The sequence below is a fragment of the Onychomys torridus genome, chromosome 9 (assembly GCF_903995425.1).
Source record: "Onychomys torridus chromosome 9, mOncTor1.1, whole genome shotgun sequence".
In the NCBI taxonomy this organism is placed as follows: Eukaryota; Metazoa; Chordata; class Mammalia; order Rodentia; family Cricetidae; genus Onychomys; species Onychomys torridus.
This window is the reverse complement of record NC_050451.1, coordinates 92950619-92972439: the sequence shown is the minus strand read 5'-3', so window position 1 is coordinate 92972439 and position 21821 is coordinate 92950619. Positions and strand designations below refer to the sequence as shown.

General features: G+C 35.2%; 1 protein-coding gene across 6 annotated transcripts in view; it reads left to right on the top strand.

Moving 5' to 3' along the window:
- Rbm26 (RNA binding motif protein 26) overlaps positions 1-21821 on the top strand; it is a 77712-nt gene that overhangs the window by 31737 nt on the left and 24154 nt on the right. For 3 of the 6 annotated variants that reach the window (XM_036199951.1, XM_036199950.1, XM_036199948.1), the window contains exons 7-17: positions 731-970; positions 1412-1552; positions 1881-2021; positions 7884-7995; positions 9089-9248; positions 10349-10513; positions 10826-10957; positions 12106-12177; positions 19156-19281; positions 19680-19754; positions 21527-21694. In XM_036199951.1, the coding sequence (XP_036055844.1) occupies positions 731-970; positions 1412-1552; positions 1881-2021; positions 7884-7995; positions 9089-9248; positions 10349-10513; positions 10826-10957; positions 12106-12177; positions 19156-19281; positions 19680-19754; positions 21527-21694 (1532 nt within the window). The remainder of the gene's footprint in view (positions 1-730; positions 971-1411; positions 1553-1880; positions 2022-7883; positions 7996-9088; positions 9249-10348; positions 10514-10825; positions 10958-12105; positions 12178-19155; positions 19282-19679; positions 19755-21526; positions 21695-21821) is intronic. The other 3 variants (XM_036199949.1, XM_036199954.1, XM_036199953.1) reach the window with 3 other exon arrangements.

Below are 21821 nucleotides of genomic sequence, written 5' to 3'. Positions count from 1 at the left end.
GTTGCTTGTATTTTTGCCTAATTTATTTTGTGTATTTTGTAGGCAGAAATTTGTATTTCTGTCTAAATTATTTGTTCAGATTGTATAATAATTCAAATGGAGTTATCTATGATATTAAAAAGGACAGATTAGCTTTTATCAGTTTATGAATTCCATATCATCTTCCATTAGTTCACTGTTACTAACAATTTAGATTGTTTATAATATTGTTGGAATTTACCAAAAAAGAGTAAATACCATTTGAGTTACTTTTCAAGAAATCTGCTCACTCAACGTTTTTGATCAAATCATTTTTTAGAAATCAGTGATTATTGGAATATATGTAGGACATAAAGTAAACACATCCCATGAAAGATTTTTTTCAAAGAGATTCAAAGACTATAAGAATTTAAGATTATGTTGAGAGTTGAAAGCATAGTTGCAATATGGTTTTAGTGTAAAATGAGAGATTTAAGTAATAGATGTATTAACTGATGATAAATATTTGCCAGAAGTTATATGTAGTTTATATTATTTTACTTAGTATGCTTATTTAAATTTTAGTTTGTATGTTAGGCATATTATTAGTTGATAATTGCTTATATTATTAGGAATGAAGAGAGCTCTTTTGAAAGTGTAAATTATCATTTTGTTCAATACTAAAAATACTCTTATACGCTGTTTGTTAGCTAGAGATAATTTGTATTTCCAGAACTTTTCGAATTTATTTTGAATAATCCTTTAATTACAGAGAAGGGGTTTTGTATGAGAGGTGATATGTGTCCCTTTGATCATGGAAGTGACCCAGTCGTGGTAGAAGATGTAAACCTGCCTGGGATGTTGCCTTTCCCAGCACAGCCACCTGTTGTGGAAGGACCGCCTCCTCCTGGACTTCCGCCACCTCCTCCAATCCTTACACCCCCACCTGTCAATCTTAGACCCCCAGTGCCACCTCCAGGTCCATTACCACCCAGTCTGCCACCTGTCACAGGTCAGTAGGTGAATTTATTTCCTAATATTTATATTTGCTCACTTAATAGTCTTTTATGAAATTAATAGTTTCATGCTTGTTTTGTTAACAATTTCTAAAGTTAGCCCATACATACCTGTTAGAAACCAAGTATACTCCCATTTGGAATATCGTGTACAATTCAGCCTTTAATAAACTAGTCACTACTGTGATTTGTAAAAGCCTATGACTTACATACATTATGATAATACTCCCTCTGCTTTATAGTCTTTAATAGTTTACAGCAAACCTATTTTGGAAATGATTAAAAAGAATATTTATCATAAAAAAGCTAACTTGTAAGAGCTTGCTCTTTATAGAAAACATTTCAGATGACAAAAGAGAATATTAGGTTTGAATGTATAATAATTTATTTCATTTGTTTGCTTTCAGATGATATTTCTTATTCTTTGGTTTTGACAGGACCACCTCCTCCACTTCCTCCTTTACAGCCATCTGGCATGGATGCACCACCCAATTCTGCTACCAGCTCTGTTCCTACTGTAGTAACAACTGGCATTCATCACCAGCCGCCTCCTGCTCCACCCTCTCTTTTTACTGCAGGTGCAGTTTTGGTCCCTTCTAAATTCATAATGTAACACAGTTTTAAAGCAGAGCTTTAAAAATACCTAGTGAGTTAAAAATATGGGACAAAATTTCTCACTAAAATTACACAGTGCAAAATGGACTTGAATTAATCTTAAATTATTCCATTAAGATCTTTTGGAAGACTTCTATTGATAACATTTTTTGTTTTTATAGAACTATCATATATTTAAAACACATTAATTTTATGTTGTTTATTAATGATAAATTAATGTTTAAAAGCCACCAAATGTGTTTGTTTTGTTTTATTGTAACTGTTGTTTAATTACAGTTTTTGTGTCACCAGATGCCTACGACACAGACGGCTACAATCCAGAAGCACCGAGCATAACGAGCACGTCCAGACCGGTGTATAGACACAGAGTGCATGCACAGAGGCCCAACTTGATAGGACTGACATCCGGGGACATGGATCTACCACCCAGAGGTATTGTGATCGTCTTTCTTATTTCACAGTGTTAATAGTGAAAGGGAAAGCGGGATGGGATGCAGCGTAGTAGCAGGATGCTTGATTATCATGCACAGGGCACTGCTTGATCTCTAGCCAAACAAGCAAATGACAGAGAAAGGAGAAAACATAGGAGGGATGGTGATGGTTTGCTCACTTGGGTCTCTGGTCTGTCGTGAGTTCTGTATTTATGAAATTCCCCCTACAGTATGCATTTCTCAGGTAACTTGTTTATTTCTTATGTTTTGTTTCATTTGTGGTCTTTCTGGTTCACTTAAACCAGAGAGCCTCAACCTGTGGGTTGCGACCCCTTTGACAAACCTCTATCTCCAAAAGTATTTACATTATAATTCATAATAGTATCAAAATCATAGCTATGAAGTAGCAATGAAAATAATTTTATGGTTAGTCACCACAACATGAGGAACTGTATTAAAGCGTCACAGCATTAGGAAGGTTGAGAACCACTGATTAGAGTAAGATAGAATACTTAAGTCTGTCCTGTAGCACGAATCTTAAAGGGTCTTATTAATAAAAAAACTTGAAGTCAGTTATTGGGGTGAGTGCTGAAAGATCAGAGAAGCAGAACAAGCCATAGCTAACCTCATCTGGCCAACTTCTCAGCTGATCTTGTTTCCTCAAACTGAAAGCCTCTGAATCCTCATCTGAATGGATCTCAGCTGGACTGCTGCTAAAAGCCTAAAAGCTTAATAAGGCTCTCGTGCCTGGTCCTCACGCCTTATATACCTTTCTGCTTCCTGCCATCACTCCTGGGATTAAAGGTGTGTGTCACCATGCCTGGCTGTTTATAGTGTAGCTTTGAACTCACAGAGATCCGGATGGATCTCTGCTTCTGGAATGCTAAGATTAAAGGAGTGTGCCACCATTTTCTGACCTCTTTGTCTATCTAGTGGCTGTTCTGTTCTCTGACCCCAGATAAGTTTATTAGGGTGCACAATATATTGGGGAACACAATATCACCACACTGTCCTAGTTTAGATAATGAAATTATCTAAAACTTGTGCTCCATATGCAATTTTTTGTACACTTGACATGTTAAAATTTGACACATTTTTTTAGCGAAAGGAAATATGGAGTAGCAGTTAACTCATCTTTTAAATTCTAGGAGAGGCAGATCTTTAAGCTAAATTATTAAAAACTAGAGGTTAGACTGAGCCAGGCCAGCAAAAGTTCTTTACTAGCATCAAACTGTGGCAATGGTTCAGTTTGAAACAGTGTAGCAGTTACAGATAACATGATAGAGGAGATGAAAGATTGTTAGACAAAATATTATGCAGGCAGAAATAGGTCTTTTTTCTTAATGATGGCATTTGAAATTTACATTCCAGTTTTTTTTTCTTGCTGTCTTAAGTAGAATAAAAATATCAAAACTTCCCAGTTGCATATAAATGTTCAACTTAAATAACAGTACCTATGTGGAGCAGTAAATTTAGGATTACTCATAATTTGAGGTTTTGTTATTTATTGGAATCTCTCAGATTCTGAATATCTTCTTTTTATATTGGAAAAGCATGTTGTGGCAGGATATGAGGAACATTCTAATTCACATTTATATCCCTTGAGGTATCACAGAATCTGTCCATGTGTTTGCCCTTCTTGAGAGCCTTAATGTGTATGTTTCTCTTCAATACACTGCTAAATTCTTCCTAACGTAATCTAAGAACTAATCATCAGTGGTAGCAGGGAAAAAAGTTTTCTTTTTTTGCTTCTATATGTGAAACAAACACATATAATAGAAAAGTAACCCCTTAAGATTATTGTTGTTTGTAATATTTATCATCCTGTGAATTTCTCTCCTACTCTGGTTAGTTTACAGAAATTTTCTTTCTTTCTTTAGGTCAACTTAGCACTTCAAAAGGAAAAAATATTTATTTTTAATTATCTATTTTTTTGTGTATTGGTGTGTATGTGAATGGAGATGCCCAAACAGTCCAGCAGAAGATGTTGTTTCCTCTGGTGCTAGAGTTATAGGTAGTTGTGAGCTGCCCAACGTGGGTGCTGGATACTGAACTCAGGTCATCTGCAAGAGTAATATTCCCTTTTAACTGCTGAGGTCTCTTTCCAGCCCTATATTTTCATTAAAAGTCATATCAATATTCCCTGCTTTTACTGATAACTCCTACTTCACTCATGTTTTGCTTTATTGGATTGACAGAAGTGTATGCTAATACTGTGTAATAATATTTCTAAACCGAGTTTAGTGCCAAATTGATTTCTAGTTTTTATTGAGAGAAGGAAGAAAGATCCAATCCATTACATGTAAATTTTACCGCATAGCAATTGGTATTATGGTAATTCCAACTCTTTGTGACTAATGTTGCAAGATACATAAGGTGCTCTTATTGAGAGATAAATATACACTTAGGAATTTGAATGCCTTTTCTTATAGAATTATAATTGTGTAATTATTTTAATACTACTTGTATTCGTCATATATATTTTTAAACGATAGTTTAAAATGCATTTTGTATGATAACTTTTGTTAGCTGATTTAGTAACCATTTAAATTGAGAGTTTGTATGAATGCTCTTTTTTTCAATCATTTCTTTTCATCTCAATATGTTCTTATCAATCTCCTTTTTAGGTTTCAGATTTCTTGGTCTGGATTGTGAGAGTTTCATAAAAAGCTTGTAGTAATATATTTAATTACTATGCATTTCTGGTAGCCTGAACTACGGCATTAGTTGTCATAGGGTATTGTTTGGTAATTAGACTTAGGCTTCATATTTTCAGTCTTGGTATGGGTAATCATTAAATAAAACATTTTGGGCCCTTTTGATGCTATGGAATTCTAATATAAGAATTTCTTATTTGCCCTCAAAATTCTGCTTATATTTCTAAGGACAAGAACTGGATAGATGTCCCCACAGGTGGATATAGGCAGGAAGAAGAGTTTAATAGATTAAGGCAACTATCCAGTGCTGTCAGTTTTAACCAGAAAAACAATATGGAACCAATAATATTGGTGGGAAATGGTATGTGTAGATTTTTTAGATACATTGCTAATTGCGTATTATGGGGCACTTGTTTGTTTTTAATATTTATTTTGAAGTAAATTTTTTTTTTGGGGGGGGGTTTCGAGACAGGGTTTCTTTGTGTAGCTTTGCACCTTTCCTGGAACTCACTTGGTAGCCCAGGCTGGCCTCAAACTCACAAAGATCCACCTGGCTCTGCCTCCCAAGTGCTGGGATTAAAGGCGTGTGCCACCACCTCCCAGTGAAGTAAATCTTAATGAAAGTGAATCTGAGAGAGAAAATAGGTGTAGCAAACACATCAGTTACTGGGTGAAAAACACTTTATTGTGTTTCTTAGCTTTCAGATAACAGAAGTATGTTAAAGTGGCAAAGGATATCAGATAGCATAGAGATTCTCTAAAAGAGCCAGTGACCTAAGTGTGGGATACATGACTAAGTTCTGTTGGAGAGAAAGATGGCCACGTGAGTGCGCTAATACACACAGAAACCACAGCTGGCATTTTGATCACCACTAGTGGCAGCACCATCTTTTCCCACTGAGATCAATATGGCATGGCATTTGTACAAACAGTTCATACAATACACTGATAAGAGAAAGGGGGCAGTTAACGCATACACAACTTACACTTCTCAAAAGGGAAGGAGGAGGTGTGGAAGTTCCCAGGACAGTGAAGACATTTGAAGAATTTTAAAACAGGTGACAGCTGGTCTAGGGTAGCAGCAATGGGAACTGAGAAGATTTATATTTAATAGAGAAAATTGACAATAGGATTTACTAAATGTGGTGCTTAGAAGAGTAATGTAAAGGCTAAAATCAAATACTAGTTTCTGTGTTGGTAATTAGCAAAGTGATAATAACATTTGTTACAAAAAGCAGATTAGTAGAAAAATAAATTTAATTTTGTTAGTGTTTAGTTGTTTTGCCTGTAAGTCATCTGATTAGAAATACCCAAATTTAAAGTCTGAGTTCCATGAACACTGCTGATTAGAAATTACTTATTTTGGAATCATAAATATGGAGGTAAAGAATGATAAAATGATCTGCACTGTCTTGCATAGTTGACTCTCATAGGAACAAACAGCCTTGTTTTTGTTTATTTTCAAGTCCTCTCTTATAGTTCCCCGAACTCCTGAGAAACACTGGGAAGGAAAGATGAATGAGAGTAGATAAAGAAGGGAGAGAGATAGTGCAGTGAGATGAGAGAGCCAAGCTTCCATGGGGAACTGTAGTTGGAGTTTTCCTGCCTGGCCCAGTCAGGACAAATCTCTCTTACCTGCCAGTCCCACAGTCGCTCAGACCCAACCAAGTAAACACACAGAAACTTACATTGTTTACAAACTGTATGGCTGTGGCAGGCTTCTTGTTATCTACTTCTTCTATCTTAAATTAACCCATTTCTGTTAATCTATACTTTGCCACGTGGCTTGTGGCTTACCGGTGTGTTTATATGTTGCTTTTCATGGCGGCGGCTGGCGGTGTCTCTCCCCAGCCTTCTACTTCCCAGAATTCTCTTCTCTCTTATCCCGCCTATACTTCCTGCCTGGCCACTGGCCAAACAGCATTTTATTTTTACAGAGCGATATCCACAGCAGGGAACTGAAAACAGTGACGCCAAAGACCAAACAAAAGGGATTCCTGAAAATCCAGAACCAATATCTAAGAAGGGAAGTAATCAACAACAGCAAATGTCTCTTGGAGGCCAGTAAAAAACCGAGAAGTAGGACTGGACAGCTGATTAAGATGTTCAAAGCACTTGCTGCTCTTGCAGAAGCCCAGGGTTTGATTCCAGTCCTAGCATCCACATGGTAGCTCACATCTGGTGCCTCCTTCTCTGCAGCCACCAGGCATATACATGGTGTACATACATGCAAGCAAAGTACACATACATAAATAAATACTGAAAGACTCCCTGACTATTCATACTCCTTTTAGTATCAAATAGTGACTTCAGTTACTTCTTTTTCTTGCATGAACAAGTTAAGTGTAGTAATGCAAGCAGCTGCCAATTTTCAGAGGACCTGTGAATGATTGAGTGTGGTGAGGAGGAAGAGATAGTTGGATGTAAATCTCTTAGGGACCGGCTGTAGGATATGTAGAGAGAAAATAGACTAGTGAAAGGAGAAACTTCCCAGATGGCTTTTGTAAATATGGAGGAATGTGAATGTAGGGGTGTGAGGTGTCATAGCCAGTGTTGATGGGATGTTCCAGTATCATAGGAGAACTAGAAAATGGAAGAAAGCAGCGGGGCTCTGGGACATAGATTGGAGCCTTTGTCTTTATATTTAAATAGTTGACCAGAGAAATCTGGAAGTAGAGGCCCAGTTAAGATAACAGGCTACAGAAAAAGTAAGAACAAGCTTGTACTAAGATTGCTTTAGCAGAATGTTTGTAAAATATTGGTTAATAGATGTTTAGAATTCCCTAGCACTACATTCAGTCTTGAATATTTCTTTTAAAATAATATTTTCAATTATGTTAATATATTGCTATTTGAGCAGTAAAATTATAATTTGCAAAGGTAGTTTGATATGTTTGAGTTTATACTGTGCCTTTGACTTTAAGACTGTGAACTTAAAGTCTCAAGGTGACTTGTTTATATGCTTATGTTTTGGTTTGGGACGAGAGTGATGAGCAATTCGAGGAGTGGCATGAACCCTGCCTTTAAAGAAGTAGACTACAGTTCCCTTGGACTACTGTATTTGAATGTGTATTGACTCTCTGGCTTATAAAATATATTCTATTATAAAATATATTAGATAGAAAGCCTAAACACTTTCATAGGAGAAGTAGCTGAGATAAACAAAAAAAACCTATTAAGGTCTACTTTCTTTTGTTTTGACACAGAAAAGCCTCCTAATAAAAGCAGCATGAGGATAGTAGTGGATTCAGAATCAAGGAAAAGAACCATTGGGTCTGGGGAACCTGGAGTTTCTACAAAGAAGACATGGTTTGACAAGTAAGCTGACAGAATATTGAAAAATTTGGTTGTGCATTGATTGATTGTTGCTGTATTATGACCATGTAATCTTTTCTCTTAAAAAAATTAAGTTATACTGATTTGTAGGCTGTCCTCAGCTACAATTTTGGTAGTTTTCTAGAAGTTTATGAGTTTGGTTTGGCACTACAAAGCTATTTTCTTAGTAAAGTGGTATGATAATGTAGGACACATTTTTTACTGTTTCCTCTTCCACCTCAAAAAGAAACAACCCCTTAAACATGTTAAACGTATTATTGAGTAGGAGCTGTGCACACAATAGTTATGAACCCAGCATCATAGGAGAAAGGACGTAGAAGATCTGGGTGGAGACTTCAGATGTAGGCACTTCCTGTTAAGATCTGCAAAGGGCTTTTGGGGGGTGGAGAGTCTGAAAAGGCACTGAGTAAATCAGGAAAGAACTTTGAAGAAAATAAGAAAGCCAGAATATTGGAGGGTGTGACATCACATTTATACATTTTCATTCATGAAGGGAAATTAGGGCCACACTTAATAGTTCAGAAGTAGTAGTTTTTAGATCTGCTTTTGTGATTAAATCTGTGATTTAAGGTAAAAAGGGAAAGGGTAATATCATTGGATCACAGATACTATTTTTTCATATGACAAAAGTATCATATATTTCCAATAATTTTATTTCTTCTTAAACTAGAAACAGGTTGAGGTGTCATCTTTATATCAAAAATTAAAATTAAAGAAGTCTTAAAATGACATACCTTTCAGTAAGCTAATTTGCAGAGTAGAAAAAGATTTGTATGTATATTTTGACTAATGTAGGTAGTGGTATTTTTTTTTGGGGGGGGGTAAAAATAATTTAACAAAATTAAAAGGGGTATGGTGAACCTCCTCAGATGGTTTCCATAAAAGATAACCAACACCACTAATTTGGAAACTGTTGCTTGAAAGAAAAAAAAAATTTCTTTATCAACTAGTACTTCCAGTTTTGGAGAAAAATTGATTAAATTGAGAACATCTATTTTACTTGTAAAAATTTATTCCTTTCTTGTAGTTGGAGTCAGCATTTATAGACATTGATCCACTTAATGTTTGCTTACAGACCAAATTTTAATAGGACAAACAGTCCCGGTTTCCAGAAGAAGGTTCAGTTTGGAAACGAAAATACTAAACTTGAACTTCGGAAAGTTCCTCCAGAATTAAATAATATCAGCAAACTTAATGAACATTTTAGTCGATTTGGAACGTTGGTTAACTTACAGGTAAGAGGTGTTGAGTGATATTCTTGTCAGAACTTAAGAAAACTTTTATAGAGAAATTTAGAAAATTGTCTCAAATGATCTTATCTGTCACTATAATAAAATACCTGAAGAGGGTTAACTTAATAAAAATAAAGAAAGGAGATATTGTAAGATGAAGTGATGCTGTTGGTTTGGTCTCTGATGAGGCATAGAGGTGGGTCAGAGGGATTCAGTGCTCAGATTCACTCCTACACAGCTTTCCCTTGTGAGAGCCCAAGGATCCCTGAGAGCTTGTGTCTTACTGTTGCTGTGATGAAACACCATGACCAAAGCACTTTGGGGAGGAAACAATTTATTCAGCTTATGCTTCCACATCACCCTTCGTCATCAAAGGAGGTCAGGACAAGAACTCAAGCAGGGCAGGAACCTATAGGCAGGAACTGTTGCAGAGGCCATAGAGGAATGTCTCTTACTGGCTGGTTCAGCCTGCTTTCTTAGAGAATTCAGGACCACCAGCCTAGGGAGAGCCCTACCCACAGTGGCCTGGGCCCTCCTTCATCAGTCACTGGTTAAAGAAAATGCCCTACAGGCTTGTGTACAGCTTATGGAGGCATTTTCTTAATTTCTTAACTCCTTCCTCTGAGAAGGAGTGTCAAGTTGACATCAAACTATGCAGCACAGCTTGTAAGGACAGCTCCTCTGTATGATCTGATGACATACCACAGCCCTCACTTCTGCAAAGATTCACACTACTTACCAGAACTGTTGGCACTAATAAATTGCTTTGACCTGTCTTTGTTCTTTAAAACTAAAGATGTATGAAACTGTTCCACATTGACATCTAAATCTGTCTTTCCAGGTCATGGTCACTCAGATCTGGCCCCAAGATAAGCTTTTCTCTTGTTCCCTTAAATAAACAAGTAAACAAACAAACAAAAAACAAAGAACTTTCTCATGCTCTTTGGAATAACTTCGAGAGTGACAGAGTTGGTGTGCTGTATAAGGAGCTGTGACGATAAGCTCTTACTTGGACGGTTCAGCATTTCACATCTTGTGAAATTGACTGTCCAAAGCCATATATTCCTTTAGAAGTAAATTGTTCTTATTATGTTAAATCTTAGGTTGCCTATAATGGTGATCCTGAAGGTGCACTTATCCAATTTGCAACATATGAAGAAGCAAAGAAAGCAATCTCAAGTACAGAAGCAGTATTAAATAACCGCTTTATTAAGGTTTACTGGCATAGAGAAGGAACTACTCAGCAGTTACAGACCACTTCACCAAAGGTAAGAGAGAAATTTGTGTGAAGGCTACTGTTTCTTGGGTCTTTTAAAAGTGCCTAAGCAGAGGCTTTTGACTCATGTGACACTTGGCTTTATGTCTCCAGAGACTTGAGAAAGTTAACTTCCCCAAATTTTTCTGTACTTTTATAATTCATTTCTTACAAAGAAAATTTATGCACATTGAAAGATAGTTGAATTTGATTATAAGCTACATTTTAAACTTTCTTTATATGGGTGCATGAGTACAAAATCATCCTGGTTGGATTTTATCTTCTTTTACTAACTAGCTTGTTTTATTTTTCCTCTTATTCTGAGGTAATACAGCCGTTAGTTCAGCAGCCTATTTTACCTGTTGTGAAACAGTCTGTCAAAGAGCGGTTGGGTCCTGTACCTTCAAGTACTGTTGAACCAGCAGAAGCCCAGAGTGCTACTTCCGAGCTTCCCCAGGTAAATAGAAGGTGTTATCAACAGGTCTGTCAAGTACATGCTCAGTCAATTAATTTTCCTTGGTGACTAGAATTATAGTAAACGATGTATGTTCTACACAGAAATATGGTATTAATATTTCTGAACTCCACCTATAAGTTTTACCATAACATTTTCACTATCTTCTGCTAGAGAGTTTAATCTTTATTCTTTTTCCTAGTTAATACTTAAGAGAAAGGCCTCTTTTTCACTTTGTGGAGATGTATTTAAACATATTTTCCTGAGAGTGAATTTCAGTTTACTAAATCTTACTTTTTCTATTATCTTTTACTTAGAGTTCTATCTCCCGATAATTATGCAGTAGAATGAACAGAAAACATTTGAGAAGGGAAGACTTAAGCCATCAGGTTACATGTATTTGATGATATATTGTTTTAAGAACTCACTTGCCCTGCTTAGAACTTTGTATCACTTACTGCTGACTGGGATTCTCTTTTCCATGTCGTTTCTTTCCCAATTCCATATTTGAGTGGCAATTTCTTGTTTCTCCACTCAGTCTCAGAAGTTTACTTTCCTTTTTCTCCAGCTGTTTCAAGATGTGCCATACAAAATTGGGTTCAGATGTAGTGTCCTATCAATAGATGCCGTAGAGTAAGAGAATGAGATTCTATATGAAGGTTCACAATGCAAATTGATGAACTGTTACTTTTAAATTATATCTAAGTAATCACTAAATATAGTGTGTTTAATTATAAACCTTTTAGGAATGGATGACACTTATTTTAAAGCTTATGAAGCAGGCTTATACTTTAAATGTTCAAATCTGTTTTAAGATGTGCAGACTTTCTACATGTTATGTACACTTCCAGGAAGGGACTTTAGGAACTAACTACTTGAGGACAGATTATACACTGTAATTTTTTATGGTTAATATTAAAGACTGTTTTTGTTATCAACACATACTTCCTCCTTGTCCTTTCTTTTCCTTTCCCCTTCCTCCTCTTTCTCCTTGTTTCTCTCTCCCATGTTTTTTTAAGGCTCAAGTTTCTGTGGCTAGTATTGTTATGCACAAGCTCAGTATATATTAGTAGAATCAGGATGTTCAAAATCCCAACAGACTTAATATATGTTTGGGGAAACACTGAATATGTCCGTTTTAATCTTTTTAGAATGTAACTAAGTTATCTGTGAAGGACAGGTTGGGTTTTGTATCAAAGCCATCTGTTTCAGCAACTGAAAAGGTAAGAATAGCATGATATGTTTGTCTTGGCTTCATAAATGTTTGCCAGGTGGCATCTTCATCTGTAATTTTTTTTTCATGGCTCCAAACTCCTGCTTCTTAATAGTATTGGTAGCTCTTACTCTTATTTGCTGGAAAAAAAATTTACCCTAGCTACCTCCTTTTTACATCACATTTTAATACTTGCTTCTCTCACTTCTGTGTGCTTCATTCTTTGTTTTCATTTATGTTTATTTTCTAAAGAGACATTGTGCATTTTAGTTTGAAAACTCTGGTAGTGTAATAGAAAGGGTCATGAGCTAGGAATGTTACCAGAATTTGATCCCCAGCTCTTTGTTTACTAACTGCATGATAATTGGCAGTGCATTTAACGTTTCTGAATCTCTACTTATTGGTAGGCTGGTGATGGTAATATGTGTCTTGCTTTATTTACTAAGTAGTCTGTAAATGGGAAGGATGACAGTTACTTGGTTTTTGGCAGTTTAAAGTTATTGCTGACAGTTATTCATATAAGGCTTTACAGTACACTCTCCCCCCTCCCCCTTTTTTTAAATAAGAGGGTAAATACAGATTGTTAAGGCTGTTTATGGATCTTGCTTCTGAAAGTTGTTTTCATGTTGAGGTGTTAGGACTGCCCTGATAACATTGTTTTGTTTGAAATATATGAAATGATAGGATATTAGAATTGTAGTTTTTATGATTAGTATTAAAGACTGTTTTTGTTATCAACACATACAAGGAGAAAACAAGGAGAAATAAGAGGAAGGGGAAAGGAAAAGAAAGGACAAAGCCCCACAAAATGTGTGTTTCTCCAATTTATAGTTCATGGTCTTTCTAGTCTGGAGACTACAGAGAAAGTTCACGGAAGAGTGAATCAAGCATCTAGCTGACCTGCCATCTGTTTGTTCTTAGAGTACTGTTTTGTTTATTATTTATTTTGGTAAACTTTGGCATTTCTAGAAATTTGAAACTCTGCATCAGACCTTCCTCTTGGGCATGTCAGTGCCTAAAATGAATTATTTTCCATATAGAAGTTCATTTTAATTTCTAGTCCTTACCCATAGAAATGGTTGTCTAAGATACAGTCTTAAAGCCTTAAGGGCACAGTACATGTATTTATAGTCTGCTGCTTTTTCTCTACTGCCTTCAGTTTTCTGCTTTGGATGCCTTTTCTTAGCTGCTGTCTTGTCCTTCTCCTCTTTTAAATTTTACTTTGTTGCCATTCTGTCAGTACTATTCCAATGTTTATTTATGATAGAAAATGTGAATTTATTGACTACAATTACATTTAGTTCACAGTTCATAGGCAAACCCCCCCCCCCCCCAGTCCCCTAGTAGTGTTCTTACTTACTTTGGCTGTGCAGTAGGAGATATCTGCTGTGAGGGAATTTTGTGTGTGGCCTTGTGTCCTCCAACCCAAGTCTTGTTCTCATCCAGTTTCTTTTCTAGCTCACCCTTTTCTCTTTCTTTATGTTGCTCGGTATCAGTCTAGCTCTAGCTTCTTGTGGTACTTCTCCTGGAGTGCGTTTACCCACCATTCAAATGTCCTGCTGTCTAATACACCAGTTTTACATACTAAATGCATCATAGGATGTTCATTTTCAAGTTTAATTTAAGTTTTTTGTTTTGGGTGTTTTTGAGACAAGGTTTCTCTGTGTAGTCCTTGATGTCCTGGAATTCACTCTGTAGACCAGGCTGGCCTCAAACTCAGAGATCCACCTGCCTTTGTCTCCCGAGTGCTGGAATTAAAGGCATGCACCACCACCACCTAGCTTAATGTATTTTTTAAAATCTGAGATATATATTATTCTGTTTTCATAATGAAAGCTAACATTTGTATTTGGAATTTTTTTAATTGTGAAGTTGTGTGATATAATTGAGCTACATTTCATATAAACATTTCAGTTTTTCATTTAGCCATTGGAAATGACATTAAACAAATTTTCTTGACTATAAAATAGAGATGCTAATAGCCTTTTGATTTTAAATTTTGATTTGATGTACAGTCTTGCTAATATAAATCCGAAGATTGGTAGAACACAGGAAGTTTTTCTCATTATTTGTTATCTTAATTTTTTTAGTACATTGTCTTCTGTGAAGACTTTCTTTTTTTATTTATTACAGGAAAATTTGACTTTTTAAAAGATTGGCTGCACTTTCTGGGACGTAGAGTTTTTAGCAAAATTGATTATGGGTTGTAAATAGTTTTTCTTTGATGTTTGTTTAAAATGTTTCTCTGAAGATCATTAATTCCTTTATCATATATGGAAAATTAAAAGTTGAACTCATGGAACAGAGTAAACGATGGTTACTAGGGCCCCAGGGCAAGGAAGTTATGAAGATAATGGCTAATAGTTGTAAAATGATTTCAGAACATAGTACAAGTGACCTCAGTTAATAACCATGGCTGCAAGTGTTCTTTCTACCAAAATATGCAGCAGTGCACGTATTAGTTCAGTTTAACCATACCGTAACACAATGTATTATACATGGCAGACAAAATTTTTTACTGTTGGTTAAGACAAGTTCTTAAAAAGTACCTAATATTGTTGAGAAGAATCTTCAAAATACTTTATAAATGAAACTTTAAATCTTGTTCTTCGCTGGGCGGTGGTGGCACATGCCTATAATCCCAGCACTCAGGAAGCAGAGGCAGGTGGATCTCTGTGAATTCGAGGCCAGCTTAGTCTACAAAGCGAGTTCCAGGACAGCCTCTAAAGCTACAGAGAAACCCTGTCTCGAAAACAAACAAACAAACAAACAAAATCTTGTTCTACTCACCAGAATTCTTCACTTGGCCAGTGTTGTAGAGTGCATTATCTATGTGCTGTTAAATAGTATTGTAAATAAACATTCCCTTTTGCTGAATAGATACATACGTAATCAAAAACATTGAGCAAATTAATCTTCCTCAGTGCCTCAGATCCTTTTAAAATTAAGCTGTTTCTCTTTTCTGCTTTAAAATATAATACCTGCATCCTTTTTTGTTAAATTTCAGTTTGAGCATTAGTTTTTTTTAAAAAATGAAGCTTAGATGACTTCATAGTAATCCTAAATAGTAAATAATTTTACTTTTTACAGAATAGTCTTTTCCGCCCATCCTTAGCAAGAAAATGTTTGGTTTTTGCACTTACTAATACTAGGTATGGATGGGAATGTTACACATAAGAAATAGAGATGTGAGAACTAGAGAAATGTCTCAGCTGTTGAGAGTACTTGTTGCTCTTGTAGAGGACCCAGGTTCGTTTCTCAGAACCCACATGGTAGTTTACAACCATCCTAACTTCAGGAGGTCCAGGGGATCGAATACCCTCTTCTGACCTTCTTGGACAAGAGACATGCATATGGTGCATATATGTAACATACAGGCAAAGCACTAATACATATAAAATAAATCTAAATGAAAAAGAAAGAAAAATTTATTAATGGAGTATAACATATATACTGGAGTATAATATATATACATATATATATATATATATATAATGGAGTCTTAACAATTTAGAGAATTGACTTTTATCATGGTCATAGGAGATATTAATAAAAGCATAGCAGATTATAGACCTTTTAACTCATTTTCTGGGTTTATATTTGCTACCCAAACCTGACGAAGGATATTATAAGAAAGGAAAATTACAGGCTAACATAGGCATAAATAGTCCAAATAAAATATTAGTAATTTCCAGTGTATGTAAAGTACATACTATATCATGGTCATTAGTCAAGAAAGTCAAGATGATTTAACATCAAGAAATGTGTTTAATTGACCACATTGGCATTGTAAGGGAAAAATGAAAACCTTGCATGACTTCTTGGGAGAACATTTGGTGAAATATTTAACACTCTTGCAAAGTAGGAGTAGACAGAGACTTCTTACCTAGATGAAGAATGTTTGCACCCCACTCACCAGAACTAACATTAATTAAACTTAATGGTGAAACATATTGACTGTCCCCCATCTGTCAAGTTCAGGAATGGGACAAAGATGTCCACTCTTAATCACTTTCAGTTTTTTCTGTAGGTTTTAACCAATACAGTAAAGTTATGAAATGAAATAAACCTTTGTAAAGATTCGAAAGAAGGAAATAAAACTGTTTATATATAGATGACATAATTATTATTTGTGTAGAAAATCCAAAATAAACTTTCAAGCAGTTGAGACAATAGGTGAGTACAATTAGATCGTCACTAGTTAAGCTAGTATTGTGTCACCATATGAAATTACAGTACATGAAAAAAATTGGCAAATAAGCATATTGTGTTTACTTGTAAAGGTCATGGTTTGTATTCTTAGGGATTGTAACTTAGTCTTGTCTGTTGGACTTGTCAGCTTTCTTCACTGTTTGCATTTTAAATGTATTTATTAATTTATTTAATTGTCAGTGCTAGAGGTCGAACCCAGAGCTTTGAGCATGGTAGTGCTGTACTGGAAGCCTTCAATTTCATATGTAGTTCTAAGGCTGGCTTTCACTATGCTTCCAGCTCCTAAGTGCTGGATTTACAGGCATATGTCACCAGGCCTGGATACATTTTTCTTGAAAAATGTGGATATTCTTTACTATTCTAGTACCTAAACTCTAGAACTTAACAGATTCAAATAAAAAGCAATATTTGTAGTCCTACACAGTTCATTATATCCAAGATTATATCCTTAACCTTACGTCTTGGCACCTTTGGGCTATGTTTCACCATTGTTGAAAATAAAGTTATAAATGTAAGCTCTTTGCTGTTTTTTTTTTTTTATTTAATTTTAAATAGGAGTCCTTGAGATTGAGGTTTTGTGGAACAGTTTATCATATATGCTATTTTTGCAGAAGGAAATCACTGGATAGGAATATGGATGTGGCTATAAGACAGCTTGTAGAAACAAAGAAGTGTTCTATTCTCATCAGATACAAACTTTGAGCCAGCACACCTAAGTCTGATATGAAATGCTAAGATGGTTTTAAAAGCTATACCACTGTAGTGAGAAAAATGCTAATGGTTAAACAGATTTTCTTTTATATATATTTGATACTAGAAAAAATAGTTGTGATACATTTCCAGGTTATTTGAGTGTGGAAAGTTTTTTTCTATTCACAGTTGTTTAACTTGTTAGGGAATTCATATGAAGAAACGTTATATTTAAAGTACTTAAATATATACTTAAAAATATATATATATGTATACTTAAAACAGTGAGACTGTTTTACGTTTCTCATAAGTTTTCTCTCTGTATAATTATTCAGTTTAATATTTGTTACATGGTAAACTAGCATCAAAGAAATTCTCCTGAATTACTCAAAATAGTCACTAAAGTTAGACTATAAACTAAATCTGTGTATTGTATTCTAATAAATGCAAGTACTTCATAGTTACTGTTTCATGTTTATTAGTGATATGTGCCAGTCTTTAACCTTGAAGAAAGTTACACATGAAATTTTGATAGTTGTGTTTGTTTTCTTTTACCTTTTAAACATCAGATGTGCTCTCTGTAGGTAGAATTGTGACACTTTTTAATCTCATTTAGGTTTTGAGACATTCAAAGATGCTTGGAAGAGTAATGAATTGCCTTTTTTTCCCCCTCTAATTTCATAATGGAAGATTATAAAGTGGTTTCCAGACTTCTGTATTTATGCTATACTGGATGTTAACATAGCTAAAAAATAGGATAATAATTCTCATTTATACTTTTATCATGTTCTAGCCCAGGAACACTTAAGGCAATAGAAGCAATAACATTTTCTCTAGAAAACCGTGGTGTATGGTTACAGTTTAGATTTTTTTTTTTTTTTTTTTTTTTTTTTTAGCTGAGGATCAAACCCAGGGCCTTGTGCTTGCCAGGCAAGCACTCTACCACTGAGCTAAATCCCCAACCCTAGTTTAGATTTTATAGAATCTATTGATACTATCTTTTCTAAGAACCCATCACCTCATGGAACTTAGTGAAGGAAATAAGTTGCCTGTCAGGACTGCCTCCCCCCTCTTTTTTTTTTTTTTTTAAATTAAACCTTGTGTTTTAAAGGGTATTCAATCTATAATCATTTGTTTAATTTGGTGTGAAAATATTTGTTTTATTATTTATTGTGTGTGATTGTACTGTTTTAGCTACTAACATTATAGTGATAAACCAAGTGAAGAATAATGTCTGCTCATTGGGTTTTTATTTTAGATACTATCAAGATGAGCCTCCCAGTTTTATAGATGAGCACACTGAGGTTACCCCACCTCTCAAGTTTACCTCAACCAAAGTCGAATAATTCTGTGTTAGTAAGACTTATATTCAAGAATCGCAAAGAAGAGAAAGACTAGGTTTTTGTTTCAAGGGCCTTGCAGTGTAGATAGGAAGACATTACTATCAGGGTTTGTTTGTTTGTTTGTTATTAAACAGTTAATATTACCTAACAATATTTAATGGTATTTTTATATCATGGCTTAAGGAATAAAAGTCTGTAAGTATTGGACAGAAAAGAAAAATAATTAGTGCTTTGGCTTGTACTGCATCTGAACTTGGCTTAAGAGGTTAAGATCACTCCAAGCAGGAAGAATGTGGCCTGCAGGGAATGGAGAATGATTGCTGCATTTATTTTGGAACAATAAATTATAGTGATCATACTAAATTGTTTGTAGGATGACATTCAGTTTTTCTCTTGTGCTTTTCTTTGTTTTTTTGCTTCATTATATTCACAAATATTTTCTGAGAAATACAGTAATCCCAGTCTTTTTTCCCCCTTTGATTTCATGGTTTACATGTTTGACTTTGCTTTTTTGTTATAGATATTAAGTCACCAGGAATTTTTTGTTTGTTTTAGGGCTTATTATTCAGTCATATCGTTCAAGTAATAAAATGTGATTTAGTTATTGTAACTATATAATACATTTAGTTCAACATGCTAATTTTAGGCAGAAATGCTTTAAAGTTTGAATTTCTGAGAAAGCAAGACTTAAGAAATTATGAATCATAACACTTTTTCTTAAGAAATTGAATTTGTGTTGGTAGGTGTTGTCTACATCTACTGGCCTTACAAAAACGGTGTATAATCCAGCTGCTTTGAAGGCTGCACAAAAAACCTTACTAGTTTCTACCCCTGCAGTTGATAATAATGAAGCACAGAAAAAGAAACAGGTAAGCACAGGTGGTATAACACTTACAGTCTGCACACAGGAAGACCCTTACAATTGGTGTGTGTGTGTGTGTGTGTGTGTGTGTGTGTGTGTGTGTGTGTGTGTGTGCGCGCGCGCGCACGCATGCGCGCATGTGCGTGTGCACGTTAAGACACTTACCCCAAGGTAAGACTAGATGGATTGATCTATGTGTAGCGATCAATACTCTCCCCACCCTCTTCTTTCTGTGAAGGGAAGTTTCTTTTGTTTGGTTGTTGACAGCGTTCATATTCTAAGTTTTATAGGTAGAAACTTGGTGTATTGCTTTTGTTATCATATTTCAATTAAAACTGCCTTTCTTCTCTTGTATTGCTTTATCTATCTTTAGATATCACTCAAATGATATTTTGATTCCTTTAGGAAGCACTGAAACTTCAGCAAGATGTAAGAAAAAGGAAGCAGGAAATTTTAGAAAAGCACATTGAAACACAGAAGGTAAAACAGTAAAATATTTGGCAAAATTGCCAATGTTCTTATTTTTACTAAATTTGACCTATTGAATTCATAGTGAAAAGCAGATTTATTGTAATTGGTGGTGGTATAAGTGTAAAACTTAGTGTGTCATTGTTATATATTAATTTATTAGCATTGAGGTTAAAGAAACTTACGAAGTGTGGATGTAGTTTATATGGAACTGGTTATCAACAAGAATTGAAAAATGAGTTCATTTGGCTCTGTTACTATATAATAGTTTGGTCAGTGAAAAATGAAATGAAATCTTTTTCTCATTGTGGATATGTTCTTCACTAATTTGGGGTCCTCTTACTCCTGTGTTACACAATAGAGTAGTCAAAAGCCACATCTGACTGATAGAATGTGTCTAATCTAAATTGAGGTGAAAATGATAATTACATGCCAAATTTAAAAGATGTAGTATTATAGCTAGAAGTTTCTCTGGTCCTGGCTGGGCCCTGCAGTCCCATGGCCTGCTTATAAAGTAATCACACAGAGGTTTAATATTATTTATAACTGTTTGGCCATTAGCTCAGACTAACTACTGACTAGCTCTTACACTTAAACTCAGCCCATTTCTGTTAATCTATATGTCACCCCGTGTTCCGTGGCTTTACCTGTGTGCCATTACACGCTGCTCCCTGGACAGTGGGCTGGCGTCTCCTCACTCAGCCTTCCTTTTCCCAGAATTCTCCTTGTCTGCTTATCCCACTTATACTTCTTGCCTGGCTAATGGTCAATCAGCGTTTTATTAAATCAGTGCACAAAGCTTTATTTCACAGCATAGTATGAAGGGGAAAAAAAAATCTCAGAAATTTTTTTGTTGTTGTTGAAATGTGAATCTTGATACACTAGGTTAAATTAATGAATTAATTTGACTTTTTCCCTTTTTATCTTTTTAATGTGATTTATAAAACAATCAAATTATATGTGGACATGGAGAGATGGCACAGTGGTTAAGAGTATTTACTACTGCTATTCCAGAGGACCATGTTTGGGTTCCTACACCAATATCAAGTGGCTCATAATTGCATGTAACTCTAGCTGCAAGATACCAGACCCTGTTTTCTGGCCCCCATGGGCATCTGCACGCATATGGCACAGGCACACACACATCAATTATAAAGTAAATCTTTAAAACTTACTTAATGCGGCTGGTATTTCTTGGATGACATTTTTGGGGGCAGATTGCTCTAATTTATGATATTTAATTAGAAATTAATTCTTGATGTGTTCTGTAATGAATGTTAGTAGAAAAATGTAAAATTACAGAAACAATGTTTTATTGGGGCACAGTGGTGCGTTACTGTAATCTTGGCCCCTGAGAGGCTGAGGCTATAAAATTGCTTAGTTTGAGGCCAGCTTAGTCTACAAATTAAGACTGAAAACCTACATTAAGATTAGAAATTCTGCCTTTTCTCATATTGGATATACTTAAAGTGAGTCACAATGCTTTATATAGAAAATTGAAGCCATCTTAACTCAGAGAACATAATTCCATGTGATCTCCCACCTCCCTTATCTTGTTCAAATCTTGTGTTGTAAGAGAGCCAACTAATAGTAAAGTTCTTTGCAAAGTAAACGTTGTAATTACGTTACTGTTAGCAACCAAGTACATCTTTATACACTTAGACTGTCAGCTTTGTCATGAACAGTCAACTAGAAATAGTATTTGTTTTAACTGTTTTGCTATATGTGTTTTGTTATAAGTAGTAGGAGTAAGTCTCTTATACTTCTGTTTTAAAATTTGCCAGATGCTTATTTCAAAACTGGAGAAAAACAAAACAATGAAGTCTGAAGATAAAGCAGAAATAATGAAAACATTAGAGGTTTTGACAAAAAATATTACCAAGTTGAAAGATGAGGTCAAAGCTACATCTCCTGGACGCTGCCTTCCAAAAAGTATAAAAACAAAGACTCAGGTATTCTGCTTTGTTATCCATATGACTACTTGTTAAGACTATCGAGCAGAGGTCTGTAGAGACGATGTAGTGGTTAAGTGTACTTGTGGATCTTGTAGAGGACCCAGGTTCAACTCACTCACGTGGC